General features: G+C 40.5%; 1 protein-coding gene and 1 long non-coding RNA gene across 2 annotated transcripts in view; one reads left to right on the forward strand and one right to left on the reverse strand.

Moving 5' to 3' along the window:
* Positions 1-5,457: 5,457 nt before the first annotated feature.
* Positions 5,458-16,686, forward strand: LOC133214958 (uncharacterized). The gene is made up of 3 exons (XR_009726283.1): positions 5,458-5,987; positions 13,405-13,519; positions 16,377-16,686. It is a non-coding gene; the product is annotated as an uncharacterized LOC133214958 (long non-coding RNA).
* The window catches only part of SUSD5 (sushi domain containing 5), a 36,586-nt gene continuing 26,441 nt past the window's right edge, over positions 6,706-16,850 (reverse strand). Inside the window, exon 5 of the mRNA XM_061358435.1 lies at positions 6,706-8,191. Coding sequence (XP_061214419.1) covers positions 6,912-8,191 — 1,280 coding nt within the window. The 3' untranslated portion in view covers positions 6,706-6,911. The remainder of the gene's footprint in view (positions 8,192-16,850) is intronic.

Consider the following 16,850-nt stretch of genomic DNA (forward strand, 5'->3'; position numbering starts at 1 on the left):
GCATGGAGCTGGTTGGAGGTGGATGTATCTGTCTACACTGCCTTTATATTACAACGTTTTCCATTTACTTTTTTCTTATCACCATTTACCAAGCTGACTTAGGAGCTCTGCCAAGCACTGACTATTGTCTGTTTCTGTGGTGTCTCGGCTCTTGTGTGCTGTCTGTAGGTACTGCATTGCAAAACCTTAAAGACTCCTAAGAGAGGTGCCTGTAATGCAAGCTCCTAAGGTTTTCCATATCTATGCATCGTGGATGGAAATAATGTGTGCAAAAAGCTTATGATCAGATTCTGCCTGTTGGTGAAGCAAATGGCATAGACTACAGTAGGTACGCGATAACAGAAAATCAATTCTCTTAGGTTTGCCACCCAGAATTACTTCTTTCCTGTTAAAGAACCCCCTTTCCCTCTCCAGCACTAATTATTGAAGACTGCTGTGATATTTTTAAAGAACAAAGTATGTGGTAAAATAGTGTAACATTTTCATTCCACCGGTAAAATACTGAGCACCAGAATCAACCTCTTTTGTGATTCATTTAACTTCAATGAGTTACACTGGGGAGACATTTAGTGCCCATGAACCCTAATTTTTTCTCTTCATCAAACAGTTATTCAGCCATTGCAAGTCTCTTGGGTATTATCAATTTTCAGGTAAGCTTGTGATTCTGTCTTTAAGGCTTCCTTAGCTGATCTGTTTTCGTGTTCAGCCGTTTCCTCAGCTCTTGACCTTACAGCTAAAATCCCCTGCCATTGTGCCTGTTCAGGTGGGGATTTCATGATTGACTAGGGTGTCCATTAGCCAGTGATTTGTTTTTCTCAAGCCTACATTAGGTAAGCCTGATGTCCTTTACCATTCCACTTAAACTGAGAAGGCAGCCTATACTCTCGTGGCCTCCTGAAATGGCACCGTGATCCCTTTTTCATTTTGTTCAAGTGTCTGTGGATTTTTTCTGGCTTTTTTAATTTCCACTACACATGGTCCCAAGCCAGTTCAATCTTAATAAGTACAAGTTGTTCTCAAACCCTTCTTCTTTTCTAATGAGAAATAGCTCCTCTCCCAGTTCCTCGGTATTTATTGTGGCTTTTTTCAGCATTCTCAGGTTCTTTTAACTGATTTTTCTTTTGCTGCTGCTATTGTTAGAAGCCAACATTTACATGTGACTGCAATAAATCAGTGTCTTCCACTTCTCTGATCTGCCAGCTCTTCTTGGGAGGCTACAGGAGCATAGTTCTTGCCTCTCTTCTGCCACCCCAAATTCTCTCAGTTGTGAGTTGCCTGCTTCAGATGTTAGCAGCATCTGCAAAACCTGAGGAGATGTTCAGGTTTTGTCTCATTTCTCTTTTTTATAAGGCTTACAGTGTGATGCTGATGCTCAGGGAAGTGTCATTTTGTTGAAGCCAGTGTTTGTGTGACTTAGTTGAACGCAGCGTAGGTGGCATGTGTCTGCTGACCCTGGGCTGACCAATTCATACTGATCTCGGTAGTAGTGTTGCTTGTTACAGAGCCATACAGTTAATTTTCTTAGTAATTGCTCACATTTCCAGTAACAATGCTGGCTCCCTGGGTAGCTGATTTTGGCTTTTGATCCTCTGGCAGATGGCTAGCACAAGGGCCTGCACGCAATACAAGTCCAGTGCTTGGCCTCTTGATGGATGGGGTCCTGTGTGATGGGGAACTGCTGGAAAGCTGAAGGTCAAACTGAGTCAGAAATGCTGGTGCAGAGCTGGGTATTTGGTTATGTGAAAATCTTGACTGCTGCCTGTCAGGACAATCTTTTTTATGCAAGAACCAAAGCTTGGTCAAGGGAAGAGATTCACAGCTGGGAAATCAGTGTATCTGACAGACTGCCAAGTATACAGTCTTTCTCAAAGTAATACCTGCTCTTACTGATAGTAACTTTTCATGTATTACCAGATTCTTGCCTAATTCATCCTCATAAACACAAATATTGATTAAAAAAGGAAGAAGGGTGGTGGGTGATTTTTTCTCCCCAAAGTTTTAATTCTGTTCCCATAAAACAGCAATATAGGCTCCATACTTCAGTGTCTTGTCAATTCCAATAGCCAGTGAAGTCAGCTATGAAACCCAAATGCCTTTAGAATTATCAATTCTGGCAAATTCAGTGGGAATTTGAGTGTCTTGCTGGGCCCTTTCATTGCAGCAAATCTGCAAGCAGACCTTCACTGCTACTGTTGACAAGGCATGAGTAAAAAAGCAGATTGAAACTGCTCCATTTTCCAGAGCCCTACTCCTTTAGAATGCTAGGATATAAGCTCAAAACATACTTGGATGCTGTTCTCAATTCACCTGGAAAGCCCATCCGACCAAGGGGTGCCACTTCTTCCTACTTGCCGGAGTAAGTCAAGGTAGAATTAAAGGTGGGTCTCCCCAAGACAAGTAGTCCCCTCAAAATCCTATTGCATGTCCTGCTTTACGATGCTTTTTCTCAATAGACTGTTGCCAATAATACCCACTGTGTATCTTTGCTATGAATTATTGGTCTATATTGATAATGAACCAGACTCAGATAATCTTTGTTTTTAGAGTCTTCACGAAAAATGGTTTAAATAGCATGCAAATTGTACAGCTCTGGAAACGGAGTTGTGATTAGGCAAAGATTTGTTGGATTATAGAAGTACAAGTGTTTATTATGGCTGGTATTGAGAATAAACAGTTGCCTGCATATGCCTGCTACTATGGAAATATGTTTTTAAGTTCTAATGTGAGCTGTAAACCAAAGCTACTTCAGTTAAAAAAATTCAATACTTAAACTGTGGGGAGAGGTAGTCAGTGCCAGAGAAAACATTCCCATTTAATAATGTTTGAACATAGAGCTGTGATGCAGTTTGTAGCAAGGCAGTGAGAAAAAGCCACAACTAATCCTTCATTGCAGCTGTCTGAACTTTTGGTTGTCTGCCACGCTTTAAACAGCGACTTCTTTTTTCTGGCGACTCAAGACCTGAATGACCTAGTGTGGAGAGTTGAAGCTATATGAAATAAAGAAGGTAAGTAAGAAACAGCCATAGCAAGTTGGGTTGCACACCCCAGCAAATCAGGGGTTTGTGTCCTGAGTCCTTTCCAGTGCCTAGGAAAAACATTAAATAGATACCTTTTTATTTATTTACTTTTGGCAAGGAAATATTCCATGGTTTTAGACACCCATCCCTCCTCCCTCCCCTCTTCCCTCTCCTTAGAGTATCGATGAGCTATGGAAACTACCTTCTGCAGAGAGTTCTGAAGTTTTGAGTTTATAAATGCTAACCTTATCTGTAGAAAAGCTTTCTAAGTTGAGTTTTCTTTGATTGCTTTTAACCTTTTTCTTCCCTTTGGTGTGCATCATGGGTAGGCCTTCTAAGCAGCCTGAAGGAACTTTTCCCCTGATTAATTCTGTTGCAAAGGAATGGAACTTGCTTGCTTTCAAGTAGAAATATGGGGGTCAGAGGTGTAACTTTATGTGACTACTAGCTTTGAAGGAAACAATTGGGGGTTTCTGCCTTTTCCCCTTCTTACTGTCTGAAATCTTGCTCTTATTTATTCGAAGGGATTAAACATTTAAGCATTATCCTGAGCTAGTGGTAACCCTGTAGCGGTAAACCCTGTAGCTTTATAACTCAATTCATTTTTTGTTGCAAGTGATTTTTCCAGTGGTCCTCTTTCTGATCTTTCACAGTGACGTATTATGTCATATCATTGCATTGCAAATTGTTGGGTATAAAAAAAGTAAATTCTTTCCACTGAAGAAAAAAAATTATGCTGGCTTTTATGCCTATGGCAACAGATGCCCAACATAACAGTTTTTGAGGTAAAGTATGTAAAAAAGCAGCACAGCACAATAAACCCTCTATTGTCATCTAGCTGGCAAATGCAAGGGCAAGCACAGAAACTGAGGGTATTTTAGCCCAAGAATTTACATGGAATAAAATCCATGATCCCACAGTTTCTGTACACCTATTGGCTGCAAGGGCTTGAACCCCCAAACACTGCAAGTAGCTTCAGTGGTACAACTCACAGTGAATTCTCAGCCTGCCTGACAACAAATCTATGCAAGGCTCTGCCCAGACACAGCAAACCGCCTGATCTGTATGAAATGGGGTCTTATTTAATAGGTAGTTGCTAATACAGGAAAGGAAGAGAAAGAGATCATATGTCAGTCTAAACACCAGTGAGCCATTCTAGCCAGCCTCTTGTAATATGTGGCTTTCCTGGAAGAGGATGATACATAACTTCTGTATCACAGAGCAGCAGGTCAATGTCTTAATGAACGGATTTCACCATCACAAAATCACTCCCAGTATTTTCCCCTTTCCTTTTCCTAATTTCAGCCCATAGCTGGCCCTTTCAGCTCTTAATTCCTTTAATAAGTGACTCATCCCCTACTGTATTTTGACCTTATCTTCAGATTTTACTGTACTGTAACATTCACCATCCCTACTGTCCTTGATTAGCCAAGTTTCACACACAAAAGGAGATCTAAGTCAGATGTATCATTCGTGGGCTGTTTACCCCCATCTGTTTATTAGTTTCCCCAAACTCCCTGAATCATTCTGTTAATGTGAAAACCGTGAGTACAAACAGATGCTGCTCCAAAAGGGGGTAGATGGTATTCTGAAGCAGAACCATCCTGGCAGCCTAAGATGAACACTTTTCAGCTATATCTTAAACTGTCTCCTACAAGACTTATCCAAATGACAGACCTGTCTTTCCTTCATAAACATGTAGGCAAACTGGATGATTTTCACAAGAACATACACAAATGCTTACTTTCCCTTTTTTGTACTTTGATCTTTATTTAAATACCTCCAAAGCATTATATTAATGTACATTTTCTGCTGGTTCGTGAATAACAATTATTTCTAAGCCTCAAATAAGGTCCCTGTACAATTTGTGGGTTTAATTCTATTTTGAGCCTCGTTTTCACATGTTCAGTTCTTGAGCCAAAGAGCATTGACTTCTCATTTTGAATGATGCTATGCAGAGCTGTAACACATACTTGTATCTTTCAGTTAAACAGTATTTGTAATGGCTGTCCCCAGGTTTATTTTTCAGCATGTTCCCATAAGATTACAGATGGTATGTTTTAGTTGAGTTAATCTCTATAAAGTTGCATAGTGTGAAATCCATTGGTTTTTTGGATTTATTTAAATGTTACTGCATAAAAAAATAGTTTACAACAGAAATCCCAGGTTATTTCATAGTCTAGAATGCATTAAAAGCATAAAGTCGTGCATATGGCAGAGAACACAATATTTACAGATTTGTACAGTTTCTGTCCTTTATTTACTGTGGCTCTTGCCACTCTTACCACTCTGAGGTCAAATTCTCCATATGGCCATCATCTAAAAATGCTCTCTTTTCCTTAGCAGCACTGAGACTGATGCCTGTGTGTATGACGGGCCCAATTCTGCACTCCACTTCATAAAGTCTACCTTCCATGGAGTTTAAGATGGTTACCAGCACAGGTCAACTCCCCCCAGTCACCTTTTCTCACTCCAGTATTTTGGTGTGTTGAACTACCGGCATATTTTGGCTAAGGCTGTGCAATAGAGTGGCAAATGAATTTATTTCTGACCTGCAGGTTATTCACTTGCCAGTCTTTCTCCTGTTCATTCAGAAAGGTAAGGAAGAGCATTTCATACGAAACTCACCAGAACTATGTTAAGGGATTCTAGAAAACATCCTCTTCTCTCTCACTGTTTATTTTCAGGACTCTTGGGACATGCTGTTGGAAAAGCCTCTCTGTTTTTACACCAACACCCAGTCTAAAAGTCAAGTGTTTGCATTTATTAACTGGATGCAATTTCTCTCTTTCCCAGGTTTGCTTTATCTTTAAAACCACAACAAGCAGCATTCAAAATGGATACCCATGTCCCACAGCCAGTGTCCACCCCAGGCACCCCTCCAGCTGATGTAAGAGCAGAATGGAGAAAATCAGTCCTTCCACAGAGTTCACATGGCAGAAGTGTTCTGCATGGCTTCAGCTGTCAGAGGTACAACCAGCTGTGAGTTCAGTGTCCTGGTCAGTCAGTATTGTGTTCAGAAAAGCAGCTGACTTTATATAGGGTGTCCCTGGAAAGTGCTTCGTCACTGGCTCTGTAATAAGAGGCTATTCATTATAACACCTGGAATCAAAGGTGCTCTAATTCCTGTTGGTACTCAAGGAAGAATGGCACTTACTGCATTCTCTGAGTTCCAGGGAGACATCGTGATTCCTATAAAAAGATTAGTATAAGAATGGTACTTCTTCACTAAGGCTAAAATAACACCTTCCAGAAAACTAGTGTGATGATCCAACACTTGTGGCTTGTTAAGTTCACAACATTGAAGAAAAGTACCTTAGTAATCATTGCAGTACTGTCCGTTAAAGTACGGTAGCAAATGGTTTTCCATTTTAAGACACATCAGGTAATAATTTGTTATGATGGTTTATCCTGACCAGCTTGGGCAGGTTCTAAGAAAGGAACACCACCAAATGTATGGTCCCTCCAAAAACATCTTTCTCCCCTCCTTCCCTCTTTCTTTCCTTCTTCCGCTGAGAATAGACCAAGAAGGCCTGACCAGCCCTGCCATTACATTATAACCAGGTAACACAGAAATTAATCAATTAATTTATTATTAATAGGAGCAAAATGTAAAAGCGGAACAAACTGTAGATGTACTACCAAGCACATGGTGTCCTGTTGATACCTCCAGAAGACTCCTGTGATAAAAACATACAGATTCTTTAGCTCTTGAAAGGTCGAATGTGTTAAACTGATTTCAAAAGGATGAAATCTTTTCTATGTTCTTTTAGCATTCTTTTTTTCCTTCTGCTTTCTGCACTGCTGGATTTTAGCATCCATGAGTCGTGTGATCCTTCTAGCATCAGTATGTTTTCCTTCCAGTTCCTGGCATCTCTGCCCAAAGGCCCCTGGTTAGACTTTCTGCATTTCAATGTGCTGGTGGTGGTAGTGGTGGTAGCAGTGATGCCTGGGTTGACACCTTCCATTGAGTTTATAGACAGAATTTTTCTGCTGCCGTTTTTTGAAGAACCACACAGCCAGTACAGCTGCAACCAGTAACAAACAGAGAAGAATCACAATTACTGCTATGATTGCACCCTTACTGGACCTGGGACAATCCTCTGCCTCACACGGATCAGAAGTGGGGACGGGCTTTTCTCCAAGGCCCTGGGTGAGATTTTCTTGCTCAGCTAATTCCTGGGATGATGTGTCAGTAATGATATCTGGAGCTGGTGCAGTGGTTGCTATTTGTGCAGGGTAGGTGGTTGCTTCTTTTGGTTCTGCGTATGGAGTGTGATCAGAGGGGCTGACCATCACAGAGGTTTCTGACATGGATGTTTTTAAGCTGGTCATGTCAAACAGCATTGTTGTACCAGGCTCCTGAGTCACAGTTTCCAGAGATGTAGTTGCATGGTCCCATACAGTATCATCATAACCTCTGCTCGTGCTTAAGTTCTCCAGACCACTCACTGATGTAAGTAGCACTGGTGTCTCTTTGGTCCCTTCATCGTCTGCTTTTGTTGTTGCTGCCACAATCGGTGTTAAACCTTCCTCTGGAGCTGGGCTGCCATTGCCTGATTTTCTTACTTCAGCATGATTTGGTTGGTCAGTTGTGAGGACAACGTCATCTTCAGTTCCCATTGAACCATCAACTTTATCCCCTTCCTCTTCATCATCCTCTACCACTTCTTGCGTTACTGGATAGCCATCTAACCATGATTCATCAGTGATGGCAACTGCATCTATCTCTGCCTTTGTATCATTAGTTGTGAGAATGGGTCCAATGGGGAAATCCTCACTGTCGTAAAACATTTTGGCACCAGGTTCATCATAGGGTGCCTTCACTCCAATGTGGTTATCACCTTCAGAAAGCTGTGCTTTAGTGGAGTCATCTGTCTCTTTCTCTGATTCAGGCTCACTGAAAGCCTCTGATGGAAACCAAAACAAGTTTTTTTGGCTTAGGAGTGACACAGGGGATTCAGTTGGTGCCCTGCTTCCTTTTTCAGAAGTGTCTGTGTCCTGAGTAACACCTTTGGTACTTCCAATGCTTTCCTCTGAGCTTTTACTGAAGGAGAGCTGGTCTTGCTCCTGCTCTGTTTCCTCTTTGCCATTGATGTGTTCATTCTCAACAACGGGTATTGATCTGTCATCAGGAAAGTTATCTTCATAGTCAATGTGCGCCTCGGTTTCATCTAGAAACATTGAAAAAATCCAACACAAAAGACAACACTTAATTTCTCCAGAAGAGCACTGGGTTCATTCGTTACAAGAAGCCAAGAAGAAAGGTGCAATGAGGAGTGACTTCTAGACAGTAATTTTCATTCCATGTGAGCTCTTCAGAGCTGCCCAAGGAAGACCCCACCACCAGAGCTGATACTGAGTTTTGCTTATCTTTATCTGAAGGAAAGACGATGCACCCATGACTGCAAGGATAGAAAACTCCAGCACTTAAAGCCTAATGCCTAGAGATCAAGATAACATCATCTGCAGTCAACTTTCAGCTTCCAATTTTAAGAAACTTCATGTTACCAAAAAGGAAAGAGGAGAAAAAAAAACCAAAAACAAACTGGCAAACCCCCCCCCAAAACCTGAATGCAGCAGAGAGGCAGATTAATCTTAAAGTCTGAGTTTGATTTAGAAATACTCCCTATGCCTCACCAGACTTAACCACTCATAGCAAAATAGATTTAACTCAGAGTGTGAAACTGAAGGTTTGAATTTGAATGAGATAATGCACTGTAATTTATATTTCTTTCACTCCTCTAAAAGACCTTAGCTCAATGAAAAATTTTCCAAACCAGACAGGGTGGTTGATTTTCAGCTCACACAAGTTTTACTCCATAGAAGGTTGATGTAATTGCTGAGATTTATGCTGGCATTACAGGCCCTAGAAAATAGCGCCTTAGGATGTGGAAAATGAAACAGATGAATCATGGTGAGAATTTTTCTTTTCAAGAGAGTGTTTAACCTTTCATGAAGATGGTGAAGCAATAGACCTGGCATGACACGGAAACAAGAAATTAATAGGCAAAGCTGTATTACAAATCAGTGCATTCATAAAACCTTATCTTTTTTTGCCTTTTTACACTCCACCAACTTTGAATCACATTTTCATCTGGGGCCCACCTCAGTTTCCGAATGAGTCACATTCTCCTTGGAGACTGCTTCCCAGACTGCTGGCAGAGCCACATTTGGTCTGCTCTTAAGAAAGATTAGAAACGTTGTCAAACCAGTCTGACCAAAACCACTCAGTAGTGATACAGCTCACACCAGCTTGCTTTTTGCCAGAACAGCTTAAGCCAGGTGCCCGAACAGAATGAGTATTAGCAAAAGGTATTTTTCTTGGAATAGCATCCGGGTCTACCAGAAACCAAAGCAGTTACGCTGAGGAAACCAAAATGTGTGAGTTAATACCTCTGTGAAAGCTATCATGTTGGAGAACGGGATGTTCTCAGTAGGTCCTCTCAGCTCACAGCATGGGTGTAGGGTGAAACTTGTGCAAGGTACAACAGTACCAACAGCAGACTTCTCTCCTGCCTGGTTCTGCTGTCCTTATCTGCTTGTGTAATCCTCTAGATCCTCTCCATCCTTTCCAAAGCAGGAAAAAAACTTCATCTGGTGCAAAACCAACTTAACAGACAGGGGAATCCATCTCTTAGAAAGGAAACCTTCCTGGTAGAACTCTCACTTCTCTAATTCATCCTAAAATCTTTTCCAACATAATTTCAGGCTTTCATTACTGACTGGAGGGTCCCTCTGAATACCAAAACATTTTAGCAACATATTTTTGAAGCTCTGTGTGGCACTGGCCATCACTATGTAGCACTTACAATACCTGTAAAATGCTAGTCTCTCTTTGTCCCTTGTCTCATTTTCACTAAAGAATTTTTCTAATGGCATTCTCTTTGCATGGAAATGGTGCTTCAAGCTGTTTTGTCCTCTTATGCTAAAAGCTGGTATCTGGCATGCCTGCTTCACTGAAGTCCAGTGTCTCCTAGGACAACCTATAGAATATATATGTGCATTGGAACATTGTAATAGGAGAACTCACTATTTACCAGCTGTGATGGTCATGTTTTCCTTTTCTGAGATGACTCTTCAGCCATGTTTGTCTTCACCTGTACCTCTAGTTTTGCTACTCATTTACTTTTCAGACTACTACAGCAAGCCAGCTGAGAATGAAACAATGATTTTTACATTACGGCATTCTAGTGCATGCAGACACGTCCGTGAACAAAAATTACATTCATATGCTTGGGTTATTTCCTCCAGACAGTATTCTTTAGTTAGCAGTGTGAATGGGCAGCTAGTATTCATCTTATTTACCTGTATGAATCATTAGTGAATGCTTAATAACTGTAGTAAGATGGGGTTTATAGAATTTGAAGCTCTTTCCCTTTAGTGCTTCTCCTGCCATGTGCTTTTAGCCCTTCAGATGAAAGTCCTATGGAGGCACATCAGGAAAGAGAATGTGCTTCTAGGAAAACACAAGCCCTCAGTCTATCAGAACATATTGTTTGCTGAACCATCAATCAAATCTCCATCAAACCTGCTGTCTTTGGGCCTGATCCTGCATGTATAGAAATGAATTGGTGCTTTCTTAATGTTCAGCTGAGAAAAGAAAAAGCCCATTGTAGTCTAAAGAGAGCCCGAGATTGGAGCTCATTATGCACTGCTTGTCACTGCATAAGGGAGGCTTGTTCCTTCTGACAATCAGATTATGGCCCAAGTTGTAAAGCTGCTATAATGTATTTTCATACGCAATCTCCTGTATTTGTATAGTTTATAGCAAAGACTATCAACATAACTAATGTTTGTGTATGGGATGGCAGAATGAAAGCAACTATTGAGCTCTCTAACCATCAAAGGAAATACAGACCCCCTGAGTCTGAAGCTTTGATTTATATGATCCTGAATTGACTTACCCAGTAATAATACTCTATTCTTTCTTCTGGGCCTCCGACCTTCAGATAGGGTCTGGACTTAGTATTTAGTGATTCTGTGTTAGCATGAGAATATCTGAAGTCAGCCATGATCCAGAACAGATTGCACAACTTTTGCACTTCTTTTTGCTCACCTCCTCAGCACTTACCTGAGCTTTCCAGCTCCCTGAATTTTAGTCTCAGTACTGAAGAGCCACAACCAAACTAGATTCAGCTCCACCTCTTATCCAGATAGTTGTAATCTATACTTACATAGTTTTTAAAACTGCTAGCAACTGGTTTAAAAGTGTTTGCATCTTCTTTCCTATCCAGGCAGGTCTGTTTTTAAGAAGAGCCAGCACTGAAATGAATTAGTCCAAGACCAAAATCTTCCTATATTTGGTCATCGTTACATCTTACCCCTACCCTCCTCTGACAGACTCAAGGATCAGGGAGTTTTGCTCCACTGTCTGAGGGATTACTGAGGCTGAAGTGAGCATTTTACAGCAACACAAGCTGAAATGGGACTCTACCGAAAACGTGAAATTCAATTAAAAGATGAAATCCTTTTCATTTAGCCTTGTCTTTTCTGGGAAGCATCCAGTCCTTAAAGAGCTTTCATCTCCTTCAACTTTTGATCCTAATGTGAAAACAGTGACCAAACATAGACACAGGCAAAACCAAAGAAAGAGCCTGGTTTTCCACACTCTAGGATCAATTTAATTTTTCTTCTAGATAGCATATTGGCATCCCAGCTGTATTTTGAGTGTTGCTATTTTGGACAGCCATAAAGTGCACTGCATATTTTGAGGATGTATTTTTGGAGTACAGGAAATTGAAACTTGATTCTATGTAGACCATCATCATAAACATTTCTACTGTATAAACCCAGCTTTATTCTAAGAATCTCAAAGTAGTTACAGTGAACATTAACAAGAGGACATGTGTCTGAAAGGGTAGGAAGGAAAAGAGCATACAGACCAATTTGCCTAAGATCAGAGTTGTCAACTAGAGCATCTTGAAGAATTATCCATTTGACTTGGATCACACTTCTCTCAAACCAGCCAGGGTACGCTAGACAGAAATTGTTTTGCCTTTAGTCTTTTGCAACAGCTGCAAGAAGGATGACTTTTTATTGTAGGAAAAGCCTGCTAATGTAAATAAATAACCCATCATCCTTTTTAAAAGTAATTCCATTTGGCAGAATGAGTCCATGCCTGATCAATACCTTCCATTAATCTAATACAACCACTCAGTGACAGACCTAAAAGAGAACCAAAGTTTGTCATAACAATAGTTTTGACGAGTCATGGACATGTTTTGTTCTGATTTTATTTGTCTGTCACAGCTTTTCCTTTGCACTCCCAGACAAAAACAAAACAAAACAGCCCCAAATAAGATTGGAAGCCAGAGACATTTTGCTTTCCTCTGCCCATTAAGAAAATAGAAGGAAAAGAACTAAGTGGTGCTGGCTGGTCATGCTTACAGAGCACATGAATGTGAATCAACACTTCCTCAGGACTCAGAAAGCAATGTTTGAAGCAGTGAGAATAGTTGAACCCACCAGAGGTGGTCAAAGTCAGCCGAATCCTCCTCACACTGAAATCAGAAGTCTGGTGCTCAGTGTGGAAGTCAGACCAGCTCTGAACACACTAGACAATCATCCAAGTGTTGACACTGGACAGATTCTTTAGGTGCGAAGCAGATATGACCTCTCCTGCCACAAGCTTATAGCTGGAAAAACCCAGAGCAGCCAAGGGAGGAGAAATATGAGACATTCCTCTTAGGCAGTTTTAGAGCAATGACATGATTTCCCAGCCACCTAATCCACCTTCTCTTTGAAGCAGCAAACTGTCAAGGACTCAGCCTAATGCAATACAGCCCTGCCCTCCCTACTGAAATGTTCGTATTAATGCTTCTGATAGTGAACCTATGGTTCATTTTGGGAAAGACAAAAACAAAACACATTTAGCAATGGTCACTTTGGTCTCTGTGCCTGCAGGACAGCTGCAGCATGGCATGTCTACATCTGCTTTCAGACCTTACTACAGTGCTCATCTTCAGAATGTATTTTGTGAAACAAATGCGTTCTTTCCACAGAAAATAAACTACAAAACCCACCTATTTCCCTGTTCCCTGCTTAAGGTTGCTTTGTTGGGTTGAATATCCCTGTGTTTTCAGCTGGAACACAGTGTCTTTTCATGACCAGAAACTGCAGGAAAGACTAACTGTACAGAACCACTTTTTTCCTTAAAAAGCATCTTGATTAAAAATTACCATCCATCTCCTGGTGTGTGCAATGCACAGTAAAGCCATTTGTAATGTACTGTTTTCTTAATTTCTTACGTACTTTACTGTATCCAGAATCCACTTAATACAATCCTGAAATGATTTTGTTCAGTTATGCCCACAGCCATGTTTTTCCACATATTTTGGATTATATGTTTATTGATGCATGATATATGTTTTCATTTAATTTACAGATTTACTAGCTGTATGGTTGTACACTTACATCCTGAGTGCCAGAATGGACTGTATCTCTTCTAACTGGATCAAACCAGAGAGGAAATATGATCATAAAGCTACTTCAAAGAACATGTAAGTGCTGTATTTAGACTCTGCTATGATGATAGCTCTTTGACACTGTATTTGCTCCAGGTGAGCAACTGGGAATGTAGTGCAGGCATAATAAGAAGACAAATAAGAGAAAAGCCCAGTTATTGCTGTTTAGTCTGATAAGCTGCTTGGACAGCTGGGCATTATAATGTGACAGTTACCAAGTAGTACAGTAATACACATCTGTAACATCTGCAAATCTCAGGCAGCTTTATGAAGCTTTATCACTCTTTCATGGATGAGGTGGAGTAAGCAGCAGAGAGCAGTATAGTGACTTGCCCCATCTCAGAGGCAGTGCAAGATGCAGGAACAGGACTTGTTCTTTTAATCCTATGGGAGGGGTTTTCTCCCCCTGTCCAATTGTGTTGGTGTAAGAGCATTGAGACCACTTCACATTTCCAGTTGCTCACCTGGCGCAGATGCAGAAGGAGGGATCTGCATCACCTCAGCAGCCTCTAAACATAGTACTTAAATGTTCATTGAAGTGGCTTTGCCACCATTTTCGTTCTAATGTTAGCCAGTTAGGACAGAAATGGCCCTCCCTGCCAACAGGGATATAAATTGTCCTGTCATTACCCATCATAATAGGGAAGTTACTCTTTTGCCTCAAAGCACTTAAAAAGCAGCGTGTGTGCTGACTTCTGGAGTACTTAAGTAGTAATTATTCTGCTTTCTCCTGTGACCCTAAAATAACTGTTAACCGTAAGTCAGGTTTCTTTTAATTAAACTCCCTTTTTTGTTCTTTTTCACTGAATTCTTGCTTCTTTAAAAGTAATGAAACCCAGTATCACAAATATCAGTCTTCTGTAAAACCTTTCTTAAAGAATTGTGATCAGGAGGCTTGAATAGCTAATTATTAATTGAACACATATTGTGGTTTCTGTCCCATATCTTATCTTTAAAGTGTTTGAGAAACATTAACCAAAGGAAGCCCCTCGACTTGAAGTCTACATTTAAATAATCCAGAAAGAAAACTCATAATCCACAATATTCCGTCTGCTCCCAAGTTCCAGCATTGATGTTTGTGATTTTACAGCCACATTTCCCTATTTCTTCTAAAAATATTATCCTCTCCCCTGCGGCTGTGTGAAAGGCTCAGGCAAAACAGGGGGAAATAGACTATTTATCCAGGGAAAACAGTGAAACACACACAACTTAAATAGCCTGATTCTTTCCCTTCCTTATTTTGGTGTCATACAGTTTTATTTCTATGTGTGATAAAGTCAGCATTTTCACTAACCTCAGTGAAGGAAAAAGAAGTACCAGTTTGGTGCAGATTATAGGAGATTCAGACCCAGTGGGTTATCAGATGTAGATACTCTTTTCCTTCTCTCCCTCCATGTTCCTCCTTCACTCCCTGCAGTATTTCACTTAATCATCTGAACTGCTGTTTGTAAGAACAGTTCTGGAAGATGAAACAGTTCAGAAAGATGTTGGAATTTATTTGTTTTTATTTCATATCTCTATACCATTCTGATGGGTTTGAATATCTGGTTCCCTGGTACACAGACATGACCCATTTCTACTAAGAACAAGTTTGACCTTTTCTCATGGTTATGTCTGCTGGTATATATTCATGAGTAAAAATAGCTCCTTGTAAGCCCCTGGGCATTAAGGAATACATAGGTTCTGAAATAGATATGCTAACTCGAGCCCATATAGATAGCTCAGCTACCCGACAGCTGCCCATTCCTTTGCTGAAGATTAAGCTGCTTTGCCAGAAATATCATCTTAAAGGTGTGAGATCTCTCTGGAAAAAAACCCACCATAACATACTCTGATGACTGTTCTTGAATACTGGAAAGAGTCTGAGCTTTATGCATAGAGCAGGGTAACATGAGAAAGAGAATGAGAAAGCAGAATTCAGATTGCATCCATGTCTGAACTCATGGTACTATTTACCTTCTGTTTAAACAAAGGGAAAGTTCAGATCATTGCACAATTGAAGTAACATAAAAGTGGCTTTTCTTGAAGGTTTAAATCAAGGAAATGTCACTAGTACAGCTTCCCATAGCTTTTACATTATGTTCTTGTTTGTTTGGGGTGTTTTTAGTCAAAGCCTGATTCCTTCAGTCAAGTTATTTGGTAAGAAAATCCACTGTCGTTCCTTTTAATGGAGTAAATATCTGGGCAGCTGCTGTTGTGTTTGTAGACAAAACTCCTGCAAGCATGGGTCAAGATACAAATTTGCCTTTTTATAGGGGCAAATTAAAGAAGAATATTTGTTTTTTCTTTATTTTTAACTTTTCCATCTAGCTGCTTAGCTCTAACCCAAGTGTTTCTGCCACTGTCACAGATTTCCATAGCACAGGCAGCTCTGTTAACATACACAGATCTCTAATTTTCCTGACCTACCAAAAGGAAGTGGTATTTACCATATGTGTATGGCCAGAAGCTCAAAAATACTAAAGCAACTAGGAGGAAAGGGCTAGTAAAAGCTCAGATTAGCCGAACTAGCTTCTTACAAGCCAGTGGAAAAAGGGGCTTAAAAGATGGGCAGCTATTGTATTACCCATTTTGCATCCCAAATAAAAATTCAAGAACACCTAAAGGATGGCCAGCTCAACTCAACCTAGAAAATGTAAAAAAGCAGAAGGAGTTGCATATGGGTCTGCTGTGCCCTTGAGAAGTATTGACCCTTCTCTTCATGGGGCCACAGTACTACCGTGGCATCTTGTTTATTCTGTAAGGAGCATGCTATCTCAGGGGCCTCAGCATGTACCATCACATAAAGATGTACGGGTGCTGAAATCATGGGCAACATGTCTATGGTAAGGAAAGATGTTTATTATGTGCATGCCTACAAACTTACACTGACTTTTCTCTGTTCTTGCTCTAGGTTCCCAAAGGTGAGAGCAAACACCACATTTTCATTTCAGCAGCCTGCTCTGTAGCAACTCTGTGGCTTCATGTGAAAATAAACATAGCAGAAGATAGACAAAACCTGCATTGTGCACTGTATCTGGTAAGCAGTGTCTTTGGCTCTCTGATGCTGCCAGGGAGCAGCTTTTGACCCCTGCTTGGAAGAAAATACCTCTGGCATTTCTTGTACCATCAGTAGGAATCCCTTACCTTAAGTAAACTAAGTAAGTACATAGAAAAGTTATAAACCTCACCCAGTAGTAGAATGAGCACACACAAGGTTATAAATAACTGATCTCCAGAAAGGGGCTGATTCTGATATTAAATACACAGGTGAAGGATCTTCCTAAAGCATATTTTCTAGTAATTAGAAGTTGTGTTCGGTACTAAAGAAAAAGAGCACTTGGGGGGGAAAAGAAGGAAGATAGTGGGCTGGAAGGCAGGAGCAGAA

This window comes from Neopsephotus bourkii, unplaced genomic scaffold (genome assembly GCF_033783945.1).
Source record: "Neopsephotus bourkii isolate Nb327-2 ecotype Australia unplaced genomic scaffold, CSIRO-AGI_Nbou_v1 NB_942, whole genome shotgun sequence".
Lineage (NCBI taxonomy): Eukaryota > Metazoa > Chordata > Aves > Psittaciformes > Psittacidae > Neopsephotus > Neopsephotus bourkii.